This window comes from Monopterus albus, unplaced genomic scaffold, assembly GCF_001952655.1.
Source record: "Monopterus albus unplaced genomic scaffold, M_albus_1.0 scaffold106.1, whole genome shotgun sequence".
Classification (NCBI taxonomy): domain Eukaryota; kingdom Metazoa; phylum Chordata; class Actinopteri; order Synbranchiformes; family Synbranchidae; genus Monopterus; species Monopterus albus.
In genome coordinates, this window is record NW_018127986.1 from 645112 (window position 1) to 658135 (window position 13024).

Sequence of the window (13024 nt, forward strand, 5' to 3'; positions counted from 1 at the left end):
TTCCCTACAAATACTCTCGTGGCAATAAATCAGTTTGGTGAATTGAACAAAAATGTAACATATAGTGTACAGTTTGTACTATCTGGTTCCATAGTGTAGCAGTTATCATGTTTGCTTTATACGCAGAAGGCCCTGGGTTCGAGCCCCAGTGGAACCATAGAATTTTTGGGGGAGGCGACAGTGCGGTGGGTAGAGCAGTCGTCTCCCAACCTGAAGGTTCAAATCTCGGTACCTGCAGGCCACATGTCAAAGTGTCCTTGGGCAAGACAGTGAACCCTCCTGTTGCCCCTGATGGTTAGAGCCATTGGTTGAGTTGGCGCTGCTTATGGGTCTGTACTGGAAACAAATTCCTTGTGTGTAACATACTTGGCCAATAAAGGTGATTATCCTTAATTATTATATATATAAAAAAAAATAATTATCTGTGATTGGTCTGACTTGATGTGATAAAGAAAAGCTGATGGCTGAGCCTTCTGCCTGATGCAGTTAATCTTCCTGATTTTATTCTGTGTCTGTGTTTGTGTCTTTGGGCCACCAGGTCTCACCACTCTGGTTTTCATTTAAGGCAGAAAAAAGTCTCAAAACAGACCATGATGCAATGACATAAAACATGTAAACAAGACCCCAGACTCAAGGTGTGTCAACACCACAGAGAACATTAGATCCTCAGCAAAATGTGCATGAAAATAGAGACATTTCATCTTCTATCCCACTGTCATAGCTGATTACAAAACATGTTCCCACACATCAGTGATTTACTCAAGCTTCTTTCTTGAAATCATTCTTAATATGATATTTGCTTCCTTGTGTTACATTTCACTGTCCAAACAGTACCATTTCAAACTGTAGCACTTCTTAAATAAAAATACTTCATAAGTTACAGAACACTGAATATGAATGAAACTAATTTACACTATACTCAGTGAACCAAGACTGATTTGTACTGCCATGGTGATTTTGAATACAAGCACTAGGCTATGGGTCTCATAAAAGCAACTGAAAGAAAGCAAACCTACTGATCAACATGTACAACCCCCCTGTCAGTGATAGTAGGCTGTGAGCAGCCATGAAAAATAGATGCAGCACTCAGATGGTGGAAGCCCATTTTAGCTCATCCACCAAGTGGATGTGAACTAGACATACAGCATGAAGCAAGAATGACGGTAGACTGTGAAGCTCATGAGCACAACGAACTAACATTATACTGTTTAAACTGCATTAGGCAACAGAAATAATGTCAGACCAGGAAAGCACTTGGCATTTTTTTTTATCACATACAGAAGAACTACTTTATGTTAAATACAGACAGTGAGAATGATGGAGTGAAACATTATCTTACTTACAGCTCAATTTGCTCACCATTCCTTTCATGCATAACAAATGTGGAACAAGAGAACACGTAGGACTGGCATCTATCTGGGAGATCAGGTCTTCTTAATATTAATCAATGTTTTGATTATATAAATAGACTGTCTGTCGCACACAAAAGCAGAGTAAGGGGACGGTGCCAGGCTACCTGAAGCCAGTTTCCCCTTAGTTGTAAGATTTAGTTTTTTGAGGCCAATTTCCTCTGAAGATTAAATTACATTCAGTGCCATATGTATCTCAATCAGTGTACAGCTAAATCTCCTCATAGTGGCCATCTTGTTTTATACAATACATGATTTAGGTGACATATCAACCTGTATATGACAAACATATCAGTAGCACCATGACACCCTGCATAGACTGATCCCAAATGTGAAGGCTTGTTGCGATCTGGATATTACACAAACACGTCAGAGGACAGCGAGCTTCTTTGCTTTGTAAAAATAGCTAAGAAAAAACTACTGTGGACATTTTTGTTGGAAATGAATTATTAGTTAATTTCACTTAAAACTTAAAAACAGCTCTAACTATCAAATACTATAATGCTGTCCAATGTGTAAAGAAGGGGAATGTAGATTTAATTCTGGTTTTATCTCCATTCCTTGGGTAAGTCTGGAGTCCACAAAGTCAGTCGGTTTGAAAGCAGTCCCTCTGCACTTGTTAGTAAGACATTGCACGGCTGAGTTTCAGTTCTCTGCTTGGTAGTAAGGTCCATACAAACTACAAAAGCAGGCAATAGAATTAACAGATGAACTGTGCAAACGTGTGGGCTGTCCACTGTCTCAACCAACTGCACAGCTTGAGTACACGTTACTGTGGAAAACATGTCAGCTGTGTAAACAAGCGTAATTCATGTGGTGATAGAATGACCATATTCTTTACTATTCGACAAGATATCGGTCTCTCCTCAAAATAGCTTTCCTCTAAATCGATGAGCATTTAGAGTCCATACCACACCAGACTGACAAAGATGCTTACTTTAAGCAGCCTCTGAACCAGATTCCCCCAGGACACTGACTGTCAGTGAACTGACTTGAATTTCTTAACAAAAGCTTGCTCTTAACACTAATGACATGAAAGTCTTTTCTCCCGGTGGGCTGAGAGATATAGCAATGCAGATGATATTTAGTTTTCTCCCCCATTTCTTTACCTATGCTTCACTTGTTTATGACTAACAGAAACCTATGCAACATAAACTGCTACTGTCAGTGAGCAGGGGAAAGCCCCATTGATGGAGGAAAAGCACTGCAGTATTTAGACTGTTTCCAGAGACATGCAGTAATATGCATTTCTCAATCCCATGCAACCTGTGGAATATATATTTTTAAAATGGTAAAATGGAACGTTACAGGATAATAATATAAATATTAGTTGTTAGTTTACTAAAATTTGATACAGGCAGTTAAATATTTCTATTGTTTCAATATTTATAACAAAGCAAAAATATTACAGAAAAACATTTATAACAACACACGCAGAAGGGAGGACAGTAAAAATCCTCCATCTTGATTTATTGTCATTACTGCTGATAATCAGTCCTGAAGTATTAGCTGCCTCTGTGTTTTATCCTAACACTGGCAAGCTGTACCTTCAGACTACAGTAGCAGTGCACATTCACATCTGTAAGGTGCTTTATACAGATGCTGTTTCAGTAGTTCTCTTAGCCTGACCTATCAGCTACATTCAAAGGAATCATGAGAAGAAAATCAACATTAAAGACCAAGCAAATAAGCAATCCATTGCCTATAAATGACTGATAATGAAATATATGACAGAGTAGAGCTACATATTGTCTTACCACTCTTGTTGGGGTTCATCGATGACTAAAAGAATCTTGAACTTCTTAGGGGTCGTGACTTGCGTCTGCTCCACTAGCCCTGCTGAGGCAGCTGTCTGCTTAACAACATTGCTGATGGAGGTGAAGAAACCTACACCAGTGGACTGAGCTGTCTGGGGTTTCCTCTCTGGAGCTTGGGAAGTAGCTGGATGTGTAGGCCCTGCTGTAGGAGACTTGGCAGGGGCGGTGGAAGCAGGTGGAGGAGGCTGAGCAAGATCAGGCCGTTGGAGGTCTGTCATATAGCCATTGGGCAGATTGGAAATGAATGTGCTGTCCGACAGACGTCGACGCAAATAATTCATGGCTGCAGCTGAGAGAGAAGAGTCAACCAGCACTGGGTGTGGAAGATAATTCTGCAGAGAAGTCCCTGTTCTCAGTGTACAGCTGATAATGGCTGAGCTCTCAATGCAAACTCCCAGCGAATGTATTCCCTCCCAGAGCTCAGTGGAGCATCCTCAGAGCTCCCCCTCACTGGCAGTGACGAAACACTGCCCCTCAGCCAATCCCCTTACTCTGTGCCTTCCTCAGTTATTGCAAACGATGCTCCACTGTGCCTCTCTTTCCTCCTCTCTTCCTCTCCTCTTTCACTAGCTGGCATGCCTGCCTTCCCTCCCCCTCCCCCATTTTCTACTGCCTCACAGGCGTCATGCTTTTTTTGAACCACAGCATGTAAATTAGAGGGGTTTCCAGTGTATGTGCAAGAGGGTATACTGTGTACAACATCATAACTGTCTTACTCCTGCTCCTTCTGTCCCTCATGTTTCTCAGCCATGTGTCCATGCACAGCATTTCTCTGTGTTTAAAATGCAGCCATGAAATCTAAAATGGCTGTTAAGACTAGTGGGCAATGTTCAATGGGAGGAAGGACGTCAACAGTACGTCCCTTGAGACACAAAAGCATGCAGTAAATCCTCTCTCTTAACTGATCCACTGATCCATATATAGCTACCGATATTACTTATCAAAATTAGACATGCTTTGCCTTGCTGTTTTATTAGACTTTATTTGACAGCACTTGTCCACAATGAATGGATAGTTTATTATTATGTGCAATAACATTTTTATTGGTATATACATATTCATTCTGTACACATGCAAATTAAATTGTAGCAAAAAATTTATACAATATCTAGTAATTACAGTACTTAATTGTGATGCTCAGAGATCATCACAAATCTAATGAAGAGGTTATACAGTTTGAATCTGATATACATAAACATAAGACCTCAAGTCAAAATAATTTAAAGATTTATAAAATCTTTATATTGCAGCATGAATATTTCTGCCAAACAACTATACAGCTAATATTACCAGCTGACATCATGCAGATGAAATCTGCCCAAGCTCTCTGTGCTCTTTGTAATCAGGTATAAACAGGTGTCTCTCCAGTATCACAGTTACATTAGATAGTGACTGAAAACATAGTACATACACTGCATAACATTTGAAGAAAGAATAAATATAGTAGGATATTTTAAGTATATGATCAATGAAGTTGTGATTTCATAAATATAATTTGAATATATGCTGAAATGTGTACAAAAATTTGTTTGATCCTTCCAAAGTGGAGCAGCTAGGGTCCAACTGAATGCCTTGCCAATTTATCTAAATTAGCTTTGCATTTTTAAGTCTCCTATTCAGTGTTCTGTATATGCATTTGTGTAAAATTTGAAGACAAACGCGTTTGCCTATTTGTAGTAAATGGAACAGAAGAGAGAACTGGTAGGCTAATACATGACTCAGTAATAATATTTTGCCATAGCAGCGTTTCACAGAAATAGGAACTGTTTGGTTGAATTCATAACAATGACTACTCTAGCTCTAATTACAGCCTGTATGTTTGCACTGTATTTAATTATTGTTATTGTGATTCTCTATATTGTAATTTTATTGTCACTTGGTCTGTCTACTCTCTTTAATACAACATGTTATATATAAAGAGTAGACAGACCACACCTGTGGTCTTGTTTCCTATTAAAGGGTGTGGCCTTTTTTCTGCAATTGAACTGAGGATTTAATAACAAAATGTCCCGTGAGGCATATTTATTTTAGGATATATAAAGAGAGGCTAGGCATGGTGTGTATTGTACACGTTATAATGTACAGTTCAGTATGCAGAACAATATAGAGTAATAATTGGGTGCAACCCTTCTTGATTGAATCCAAGGATACTGGACCTCGGTGTTTTTATTTTTGAATACTGGTCATGAGAAAGACTGACAAGGTTTTATCACCAGGTCTTTTATGGGCTTAACAGAAGATGTAGAATGAGCGGATACTAGGGTGACACCAGCTGGTGGTAATGGTGTAGTGAACAACAAAACATCGCATAGCATTAGCCTATAAATGGCCAATAAATAGATTAAACATCTGTGTCATTTACATCTGCTCAGACAATGGTTTGTATTTATAATTCATCACGTCATTGTGAAGTCAAAAACATGATTTATCTGGCGGATAGAGAGTTAGTGTTACCGTTTCTTTAATTAGTATTTAACAGTATCCTGTTTTGTGTTTAGCTAACAAATTTTTCAGCATCTACAGTATAATGTAGCCCAGTAAAATTGACTGTAAATGTGATTGGTTTTGTAAATAATACCACAGTGGTTAATAGCAAACCACGTGAGTGCATTTATATTGCTGAAGGTCATCACGTGACTTTTTGTGTAGAGCTGATCCCCATACACGGCAACTTCTCCCTTGTTTGCTTCGTCTCCACTAGGGTCGCTCATACTCCTTTTGTTTGACGACTGGTGGGAAAGTGAGTGAAGGCAGCGTAAAGGCAAGTTGAGCTAGCCATGGTGTTGGTGTGGCTGTAAGCTAAAGCTACTTTTGTCGATCAAGTGAGTAACTGACTGTTAACTTTAATCTACTTTGGTGTGTTGTTGTTGGATATAAAACTGTAACTAAACTGTCACTGACGTGTTGGTTAGTTCAACGTGAATTTGGTTTTGCTGGTTGAATAGCTAACTCATGACTAACGTTATCTAACTTTACAAAGTTGGTGACAAGCTGCTAGTGGCTAACGTTAGCTAAACGGAGCTAACATTAGGTTAGCAAGTGTGCTAGCTCTGAAAATAAGTGAACAGTTAGCTAAGGTAACTACTGTAACAATAGGCGTAAAACTGTTTATCGTAATAACCTTTAGAACGATAATGGCGATTATAGCTCTCTTATCCAGCTAACGCATGCATTGTTAGGAATAAACGCTTGTTAGCTGGTTAATGCTAATGTAGCTCTTAGCTAGCCTTTGAGTCATTAACGTCAGCGTCAGGATTCGTTAGCCAGTCCGCCGCTAACGTCAAGAGTCCACCAAAAAATCTCCAATAGCAAGTTTAAGCTATATTATTACAATTACGTATATATCACATTTCAGTTTGCTATCAGCTTTTTTTTTTATTTCACTTTACAGGATCGAAGATTGTTTCTTTTTTCACTGGTATGTGTTGCTAACATCGATGTTAGCAATTAGCCTGTTCTTGTAAATGCTATTCACTAGAATGGACCTGTTGAACTCTCAGTTCCTGGACAAGATGAACAATAACATCGGGAGACTGCACTACGACGGTTAGTTTTCCTTTGTTTGTTGTAACTTAACTAATGTATCTATGTACTGTATATTTAACGCCTTTGTGGAATTAACGCAATGCGATTAAGTTGTCAACAAATCCACTGTTTTGGTTGGCTACTGACCCCATGGCTATGGTCAAGGTTAATTTTGAAGCAGAATAGGTTATTGATAAGGTTTACCTCATCTTGTTGACTGGGGATAACTTTAGGGTGGGGGCATATATCTTGGGCGCACTGTCACCTCACAGCCTGAAGGTTTTGGGTGCCTGGGCCTAACTCCCAATGTAACCGTGAATGGTTGTCTGTCTTTACATGTCAGCTCAGTGATTGACTGGTAACTTTTTCAGTTTGCACCCATTCAGTGTGTAGTGCAAGTCTGGCCAGGTTACATTATTCAGGCATCTTAGGGAAACTGTTTATGAAGCACTGCAATGTACCAGCGAGTTTGGCTTTTAGGGCACACACAGCTAATATAAAAATGTCTTGTTTATGTCATGACACAACTAAATAAAGATGTGTTAGGCCATATTAGCAATTGTTCAATATGGAAGTATAGTATTTGCACTTCTGGTTCCTTTCAGATGATTCCAGGACGTCCTCCCTGCCCAGTGCTATGTCCAGCATTACTGGACCTCTTCCACACTGTCCAAGCAAACGGAAATATGGTGAAGAACAAATGGATGACCGACCCAACTGTGATGATGACCACATGACGAAAATGAGCAGATTGTTTGCCACTCAACTGTAAGTGTCTTTCTGAAATTTAAAGCTTTGTCATCCTGTGTGAGCCTTGACATTGTCAATACACTGGCTCTTAGAATTTCACTGGTCAGACAAATTGTAAAGTGTTTTGTCCTAAATGTATTCATCTTTGTTCTTTGTGGCAAGTGATATTAAATACATAATGACCAGATTTACCATACCAAAAAAAAGCCAAGCTTTTATGAAGCTGAAACTGTCTTACAGTTGTTTTCTGTAGTGCATTATACAAGTTATTTTTATTTTGTATTTAATGTGCTCACCTAAATAAGGGACTGTTTTTCACAGAGCAGATTAATGAATGCTGTAGCATAATGTCAAAGGAACATTAGAACTCACATTCATGCATTTATATTTTGATGCATATTGGAATGTTGAATACAGTATCAGACTTAATGATTGCTTACCCTTACCAACTAATGACATTTATATAAAAGATAATTATACAAATATAGTTTGTCTTTTGTTATTGAAAACCTATGTAATTGTGTTTAATTTTCACAAACCTGAACATATTCACTAGCATTGCGATTTTTCTAACAACAATTAAGTTCCACTAAACATTTTTACTGTGTATATTACACATGCAGAATAGTTTTTTGTTCTGTGCTCCACTCCTGAATGGAGAGTGTCTAAATGTTGGTCCCTTTAGCCTGTTGTGACATTTGTCATGTCTGACCCTTTGCAGTCAGAGGTGGGGCCGACTGGGTCAGTTGGACTCTGCTATAGTACGCATAGTGTGATTGCTAACTGTGGGACAGGAATACCAACACTGTGATATGTGAAACAGCTTCTCTTGAGTTGCATTGTGGTGACATGAGTGTCCTCTGACCCGGATAGTTTCAAGCACAGTGTGAGTGCAGGCCAGTAGGATGTGGGGAGGGGTGGCAATCATGCTTCGGCACAATATGAGGGAACCGTGCCTAGTGCGAGTATGCCCTAAGTCTGAACATGACCATACAGCATTTCCTCTAATAGAATCCACACACCACCTCCATACTGTGAAATGTATTTTTAAAGATTATATAAATTATCAATGCAACAAAGTCTGTGAATGGGGAGTCTTCTATGTAATCCTTGTCATTCTAAGAGATGACAAAAAGGCTGCACACAGTAAAAGACTACAGCCAGTCTGTGCTTTGAGACGTGACAGGTGATACTGTATTTCATTGTCGATGAAAAGGTGAAGCAGTCAGTGGTATATGTTTAATTTGTACTCCCCTTATCAAGGGCTCGTCCCTCTGCTGGAGACATCCCTAATGAGCACTGGAGTCACAGCCCTGTGGAGCACATCACTTCCTTCACTAATGGTCTCCATGGGAACCACCTGTACACTTCCATTTCCGGCTATCCTCTAGACCAACCTCTGCCTCTTACCAAAAGCAGCCACATCGTTGGAGACGGGGGCAGAGAGAGGTCTGTCATGGGTGGGCCTGTAGAACGGCAGCAGGTATGTGAACTTAGGGAGGATTCAGCAGATTTTCATAGTGATAAGAATCCAAGTATTTGAGTAGGGCAGCATGATTATGGCAAAAATCCTAATCACCATTATTTTTGTCAGTACTGAGATCACGATTATTTAACAATATTACTCATTGACATTGATCACATCATGCATTTTTGAACTTAAAGTCTCTAGTGAGATTTCTTGAGCTGTAAACATAATTCGACTGAAAAACAAATCACTTAATTGTGATTGACAGTTTAGAGGAAATTACATGAGAACAGTTTGCAACTCGCCATAGCTACAGTACTTCAGATATAATGGCGCATTTATACGTGAATGAAATCCACACGGGTATGCCAGTGGGCAGTATGTTGTAGTTTTGTTTTTTTGTGTTTTTATGTATTTGTTGGGTGATTATTTGTATTTTTTTTTCTGTCTATAGAATCGCCCCTCAGTTATTACCTGTGCTCCAGCAAACAACCGCAATTGTAACCTCTCCCACTGCCACATGAATGGTTGCTCTCCCAGCCCACCTGCTGATCAGAGGAAGACCAATGGTAAGCCTTTTATTGCAATATATAATGTACACTCCAAAAGCTTATATAATATTGGCCTTTTTCTGTGGTATTGTCATGTTAATGTAAAAAGAATGAAATGGCATTAAAGAGCCTTTTATCACATCAATGCACAGCTGCTACTTATTTTATGAACTTGAAAAAGTTATTGTAACATGCAAAGGTTTGTTCACTAAGTCAGTATTTTTTAGAGGGTTGTGTTATTTACTATTATAATGGGCTTAGTAAGTATTATAACTATTTCTTTTTTCTATTTTCTACATTCATAAAATGAAACGTACTTGGGTCCAAGCAACCATAGTAGCCATCTTTTTCATGCCCCTCACCCTCAACATTCAAAATTAATGTTGCAAACCCTCACCACAGTGTGACTTGTATTTCAGCGGATGGTGCAACTGTAGCTGTTTTCATTTTCCATTATAACATGCTTGGTAATGACCAGGCTTTTGGTCTTCTTCCTCCACACATAATATTATTTTAGCCAACACCGTGTGTGATCCTGTGATTGAGGAGCACTTCCGTCGCAGCCTTGGAAAAAACTACAAAGAAGCAGAGCCTGTTTCCGACTCGGTGTCTGTCACAGGTTCAGTGGATGACCACTTTGCCAAGGCTCTGGGAGAGGCCTGGCTCCAACTCAAGGCCAAGGGTGGAGGTCATCAGACCCCAGAGGCAGATCTGTGACGCAGAGGGGAGTAAACATTGCAGTCACTTCCTTAGTGTTTGTATATGAGAGTGGAGATTGCCCGCTGTCATTTCTTGCCATGCATCAACTTCCTTTAGCCAAGAACATGTAAGACAAACAGTATGGTGCTCACCTTAGCTGTTCCCTTGAGGACATTGAGGTCAGCTGTTTATTGGAACACTCACCTCAGATTTTTGCTCTTAAAATTGGAAAGTCTTTCATTTAAAGAACAGAAAATAAATACTGTGTAGTTGAACTGACAATGTTGGAAACTGTACAATCATAGATTTTATTTTGCGTTGGTGATGGGAGTCACAGAGTGGTCGGTTTTAGGAGCTCATGTTCTGTTTTACTTGCCTTGATAACCAAAGAGATTTCCTACATTTTCCATTGACATATAAACCATACATCTGGTCTTTATTTTCATACTAAAATCACCAGCTTTTGAATATATTACTTGAAAAGGACAGCCTGGTCTCATTTGCACTATTACATTTCTGACTGTTGAGGTAGCAGGTTACCTGTTCAGTTGGAACTAATGTGTTCAAGAATGCATCTTGTATTTTGAAATTGTGATAATGCAATTAAGGCTCTGGCTCCACTGCTCTCTAAAGACACTAGACTTATCTGCCATCTTAATGATCCTGAACTGGATTTATCCACTGATAACTAAGTAATTGTAATTTCTTGTCTTTATGCTCACTGTGGCTGATTACTTAGTGAACTAATATCAATCATAGTAGAGGTCTCTAACTAGAAAGCATGTTTCAAATAGCTGGTTTCTATTACAAACCTTATTCTATGCTATATATTTACTCAGAATTTATTTTTTATCTAACATTTTAGAAATACTCACTGCTGGCACAGTTGTACTCAATATATTTTTTTGTATCTGGTTTTCATTACTATATGTAGGTGTATGTCTTAGTAACCATCTACAATCACAGCCTCTGGCTAGGTTGTCTGAATGCAGTTTAATAGGCTACATTGGTTTGTTATTCTGTGGAGCTGGATGCTGGAGCTTTATAGGACTACAGCTAAATCTGATATTTTGTAGTGCAGTTGCTTTATTTATTCTCTGTTTGCTGGTAGTTTCATCTTGACTTTTAGAAAAACATAGTTGACTAGAGAATTCTAGCTTAGTTTCTTTCTAATAAAAAGCAGAGGATGTCTCCGTATCTTCAATGACAAAGCAGTTGATTTTCCTTAAAACTAAGATTTGAATTCACATGCGATATAGGTGTCCTTGGTTGAGCAAGCATTCCACCATAACTGCCTGTCACTTCAGTTTTTTTTTTTTTTAGCAAATACTGTTACAAGTAACGGTCTTTTTAATTCAGATGATATCATGACTGCAAAAATAGGCCTTAGCATGGATTAGGTGAGTCACCAGGTTTTCTTGTATGCAGGTGTTTTTAAATTGACTTATGACTTCTCAACTTGCTGAAATTCTTTATAGCACTGTAGCCTTTTGTGTCAACATTGATTAAGATACGGTTTTGTAAATTCAGATCTTTTTTGTATTAACTGTTTGTGAAAACACATTTGTATTAATATTCTAGTTTTTAAAGTGTTGCATACACTTTCCTGTCTATTTTAATTTTACTCACATAAGACTATCATTGCGCCGCGCGGAATGATCATAGATGTTTGGTTTGTATTCACATGTAGCCTGAATGTTCAGTCTTCTAACCACGTTTTCTTTCTTATGGATGGTTATTTCCCCACAGTTGTCAGATGATTTAAAGGTGCAGGAGCACATCAGTCTTTCAGTCAAAGACTTTCTTGGTCCAGTACCAGAAAGACTTCTGTATTAACAGTTCAAAAAGTTTTAGCTCTCTCTTTGTGTTGGGATTTAGAGAATATCTGTCATAGAGAATATCTGTCATGGGATCTGCTTGTTTGACACAAGTGGGTTGTTGGTAATATGTTTGGGGTAGTAGGTCATTGTTATTTAAATGCTATATTTAGACTACCTATATCTCAAAGATTGTTAGCAGAAAGTCCTGCTCCAGGTTTTACCCACAGAAAAAAGAAGTTTGTTCACTTTCTTCTGGAAGAAAATGCCACTTAAGTTTGTACTTAAGTTCTTCCAAATAAACACACAAATGCCTACCTTTGAATATTGCTTGTCATTGTCCTTACAGTAAAGGGGGGGTATAACTTCTATTTATTTCATGTTGCCCTGCAGATTGCACCAATTTGAATTTTTTTCAAATGTATCTTTTCATTGCCTAATTTATGACAGTCTTTTATGTGTGTGTGTGTGTGTGTGTGTGTATGTGTGTGTGATTTAAGAATGACACTGATTAGCACTGTATTGTTTCCTTCAGATCAGGTGAAAGCACCTTGTGATTTTATTACATGTATCAGGTGAATAAAATGTTTGGAGCATCCTTTGAGGGGAAAAAAAGTCTCATCTGAATTGACAGACTGTTGCGTATCAAGAAATGGTTCCACTGTGTTGGTAAATCATAAAACACTACATACACGTCTTTATTAATGTGACCTATTTTTTTTTTGCAGAGGTTTGAGAAAGTAATGAGAAGGTGATTACATTTTATATAGCACTTTCTAACCAATAAATCAGGAGTCATTGCTCATCTCTATTCATTTGGCACTTTCTGCCCCCACTACAAAATGAAGTAATTTATCAATGAATTAATGTGGGACGGTGGTGGACAAATGTTCTGTTATTGTAAACCTACATGTTAAGAGCAGTTATACTGATTGTGTGAATACTTTCCTAAACCATTTATGTTTGAGTTGAGTCTGTTCCTGGAGCT

General features: G+C 38.5%; 2 protein-coding genes and 1 non-coding gene across 3 annotated transcripts in view; 2 read left to right on the plus strand and 1 right to left on the minus strand.

Annotated features, from left to right (window-relative positions):
- Positions 1 to 3684, minus strand: part of syn2a (synapsin IIa) — a 12984-nt gene extending 9300 nt beyond the window's left edge. The window contains exon 1 of the mRNA XM_020610769.1: positions 3167 to 3684. Within this exon, the coding sequence (XP_020466425.1) occupies positions 3167 to 3507 (341 nt within the window). The 5' untranslated portion in view covers positions 3508 to 3684. The remainder of the gene's footprint in view (positions 1 to 3166) is intronic.
- On the plus strand, positions 85 to 157 carry trnai-uau (transfer RNA isoleucine (anticodon UAU)). Its single transcript has one exon. It is a non-coding gene; the product is annotated as a tRNA-Ile (tRNA).
- Positions 3685 to 5874: 2190 nt separating the features above from the next.
- On the plus strand, positions 5875 to 11537 carry LOC109966131 (transcription cofactor vestigial-like protein 4). The gene is made up of 6 exons (XM_020610759.1): positions 5875 to 6048; positions 6618 to 6772; positions 7357 to 7519; positions 8765 to 8984; positions 9424 to 9538; positions 10038 to 11537. Exons 2-6 carry the CDS (start codon positions 6691 to 6693, stop codon positions 10235 to 10237), a joined length of 780 nt encoding a protein of 259 aa, XP_020466415.1. The 5' UTR covers positions 5875 to 6048; positions 6618 to 6690; the 3' UTR covers positions 10238 to 11537.
- Positions 11538 to 13024: the final 1487 nt, after the last annotated feature.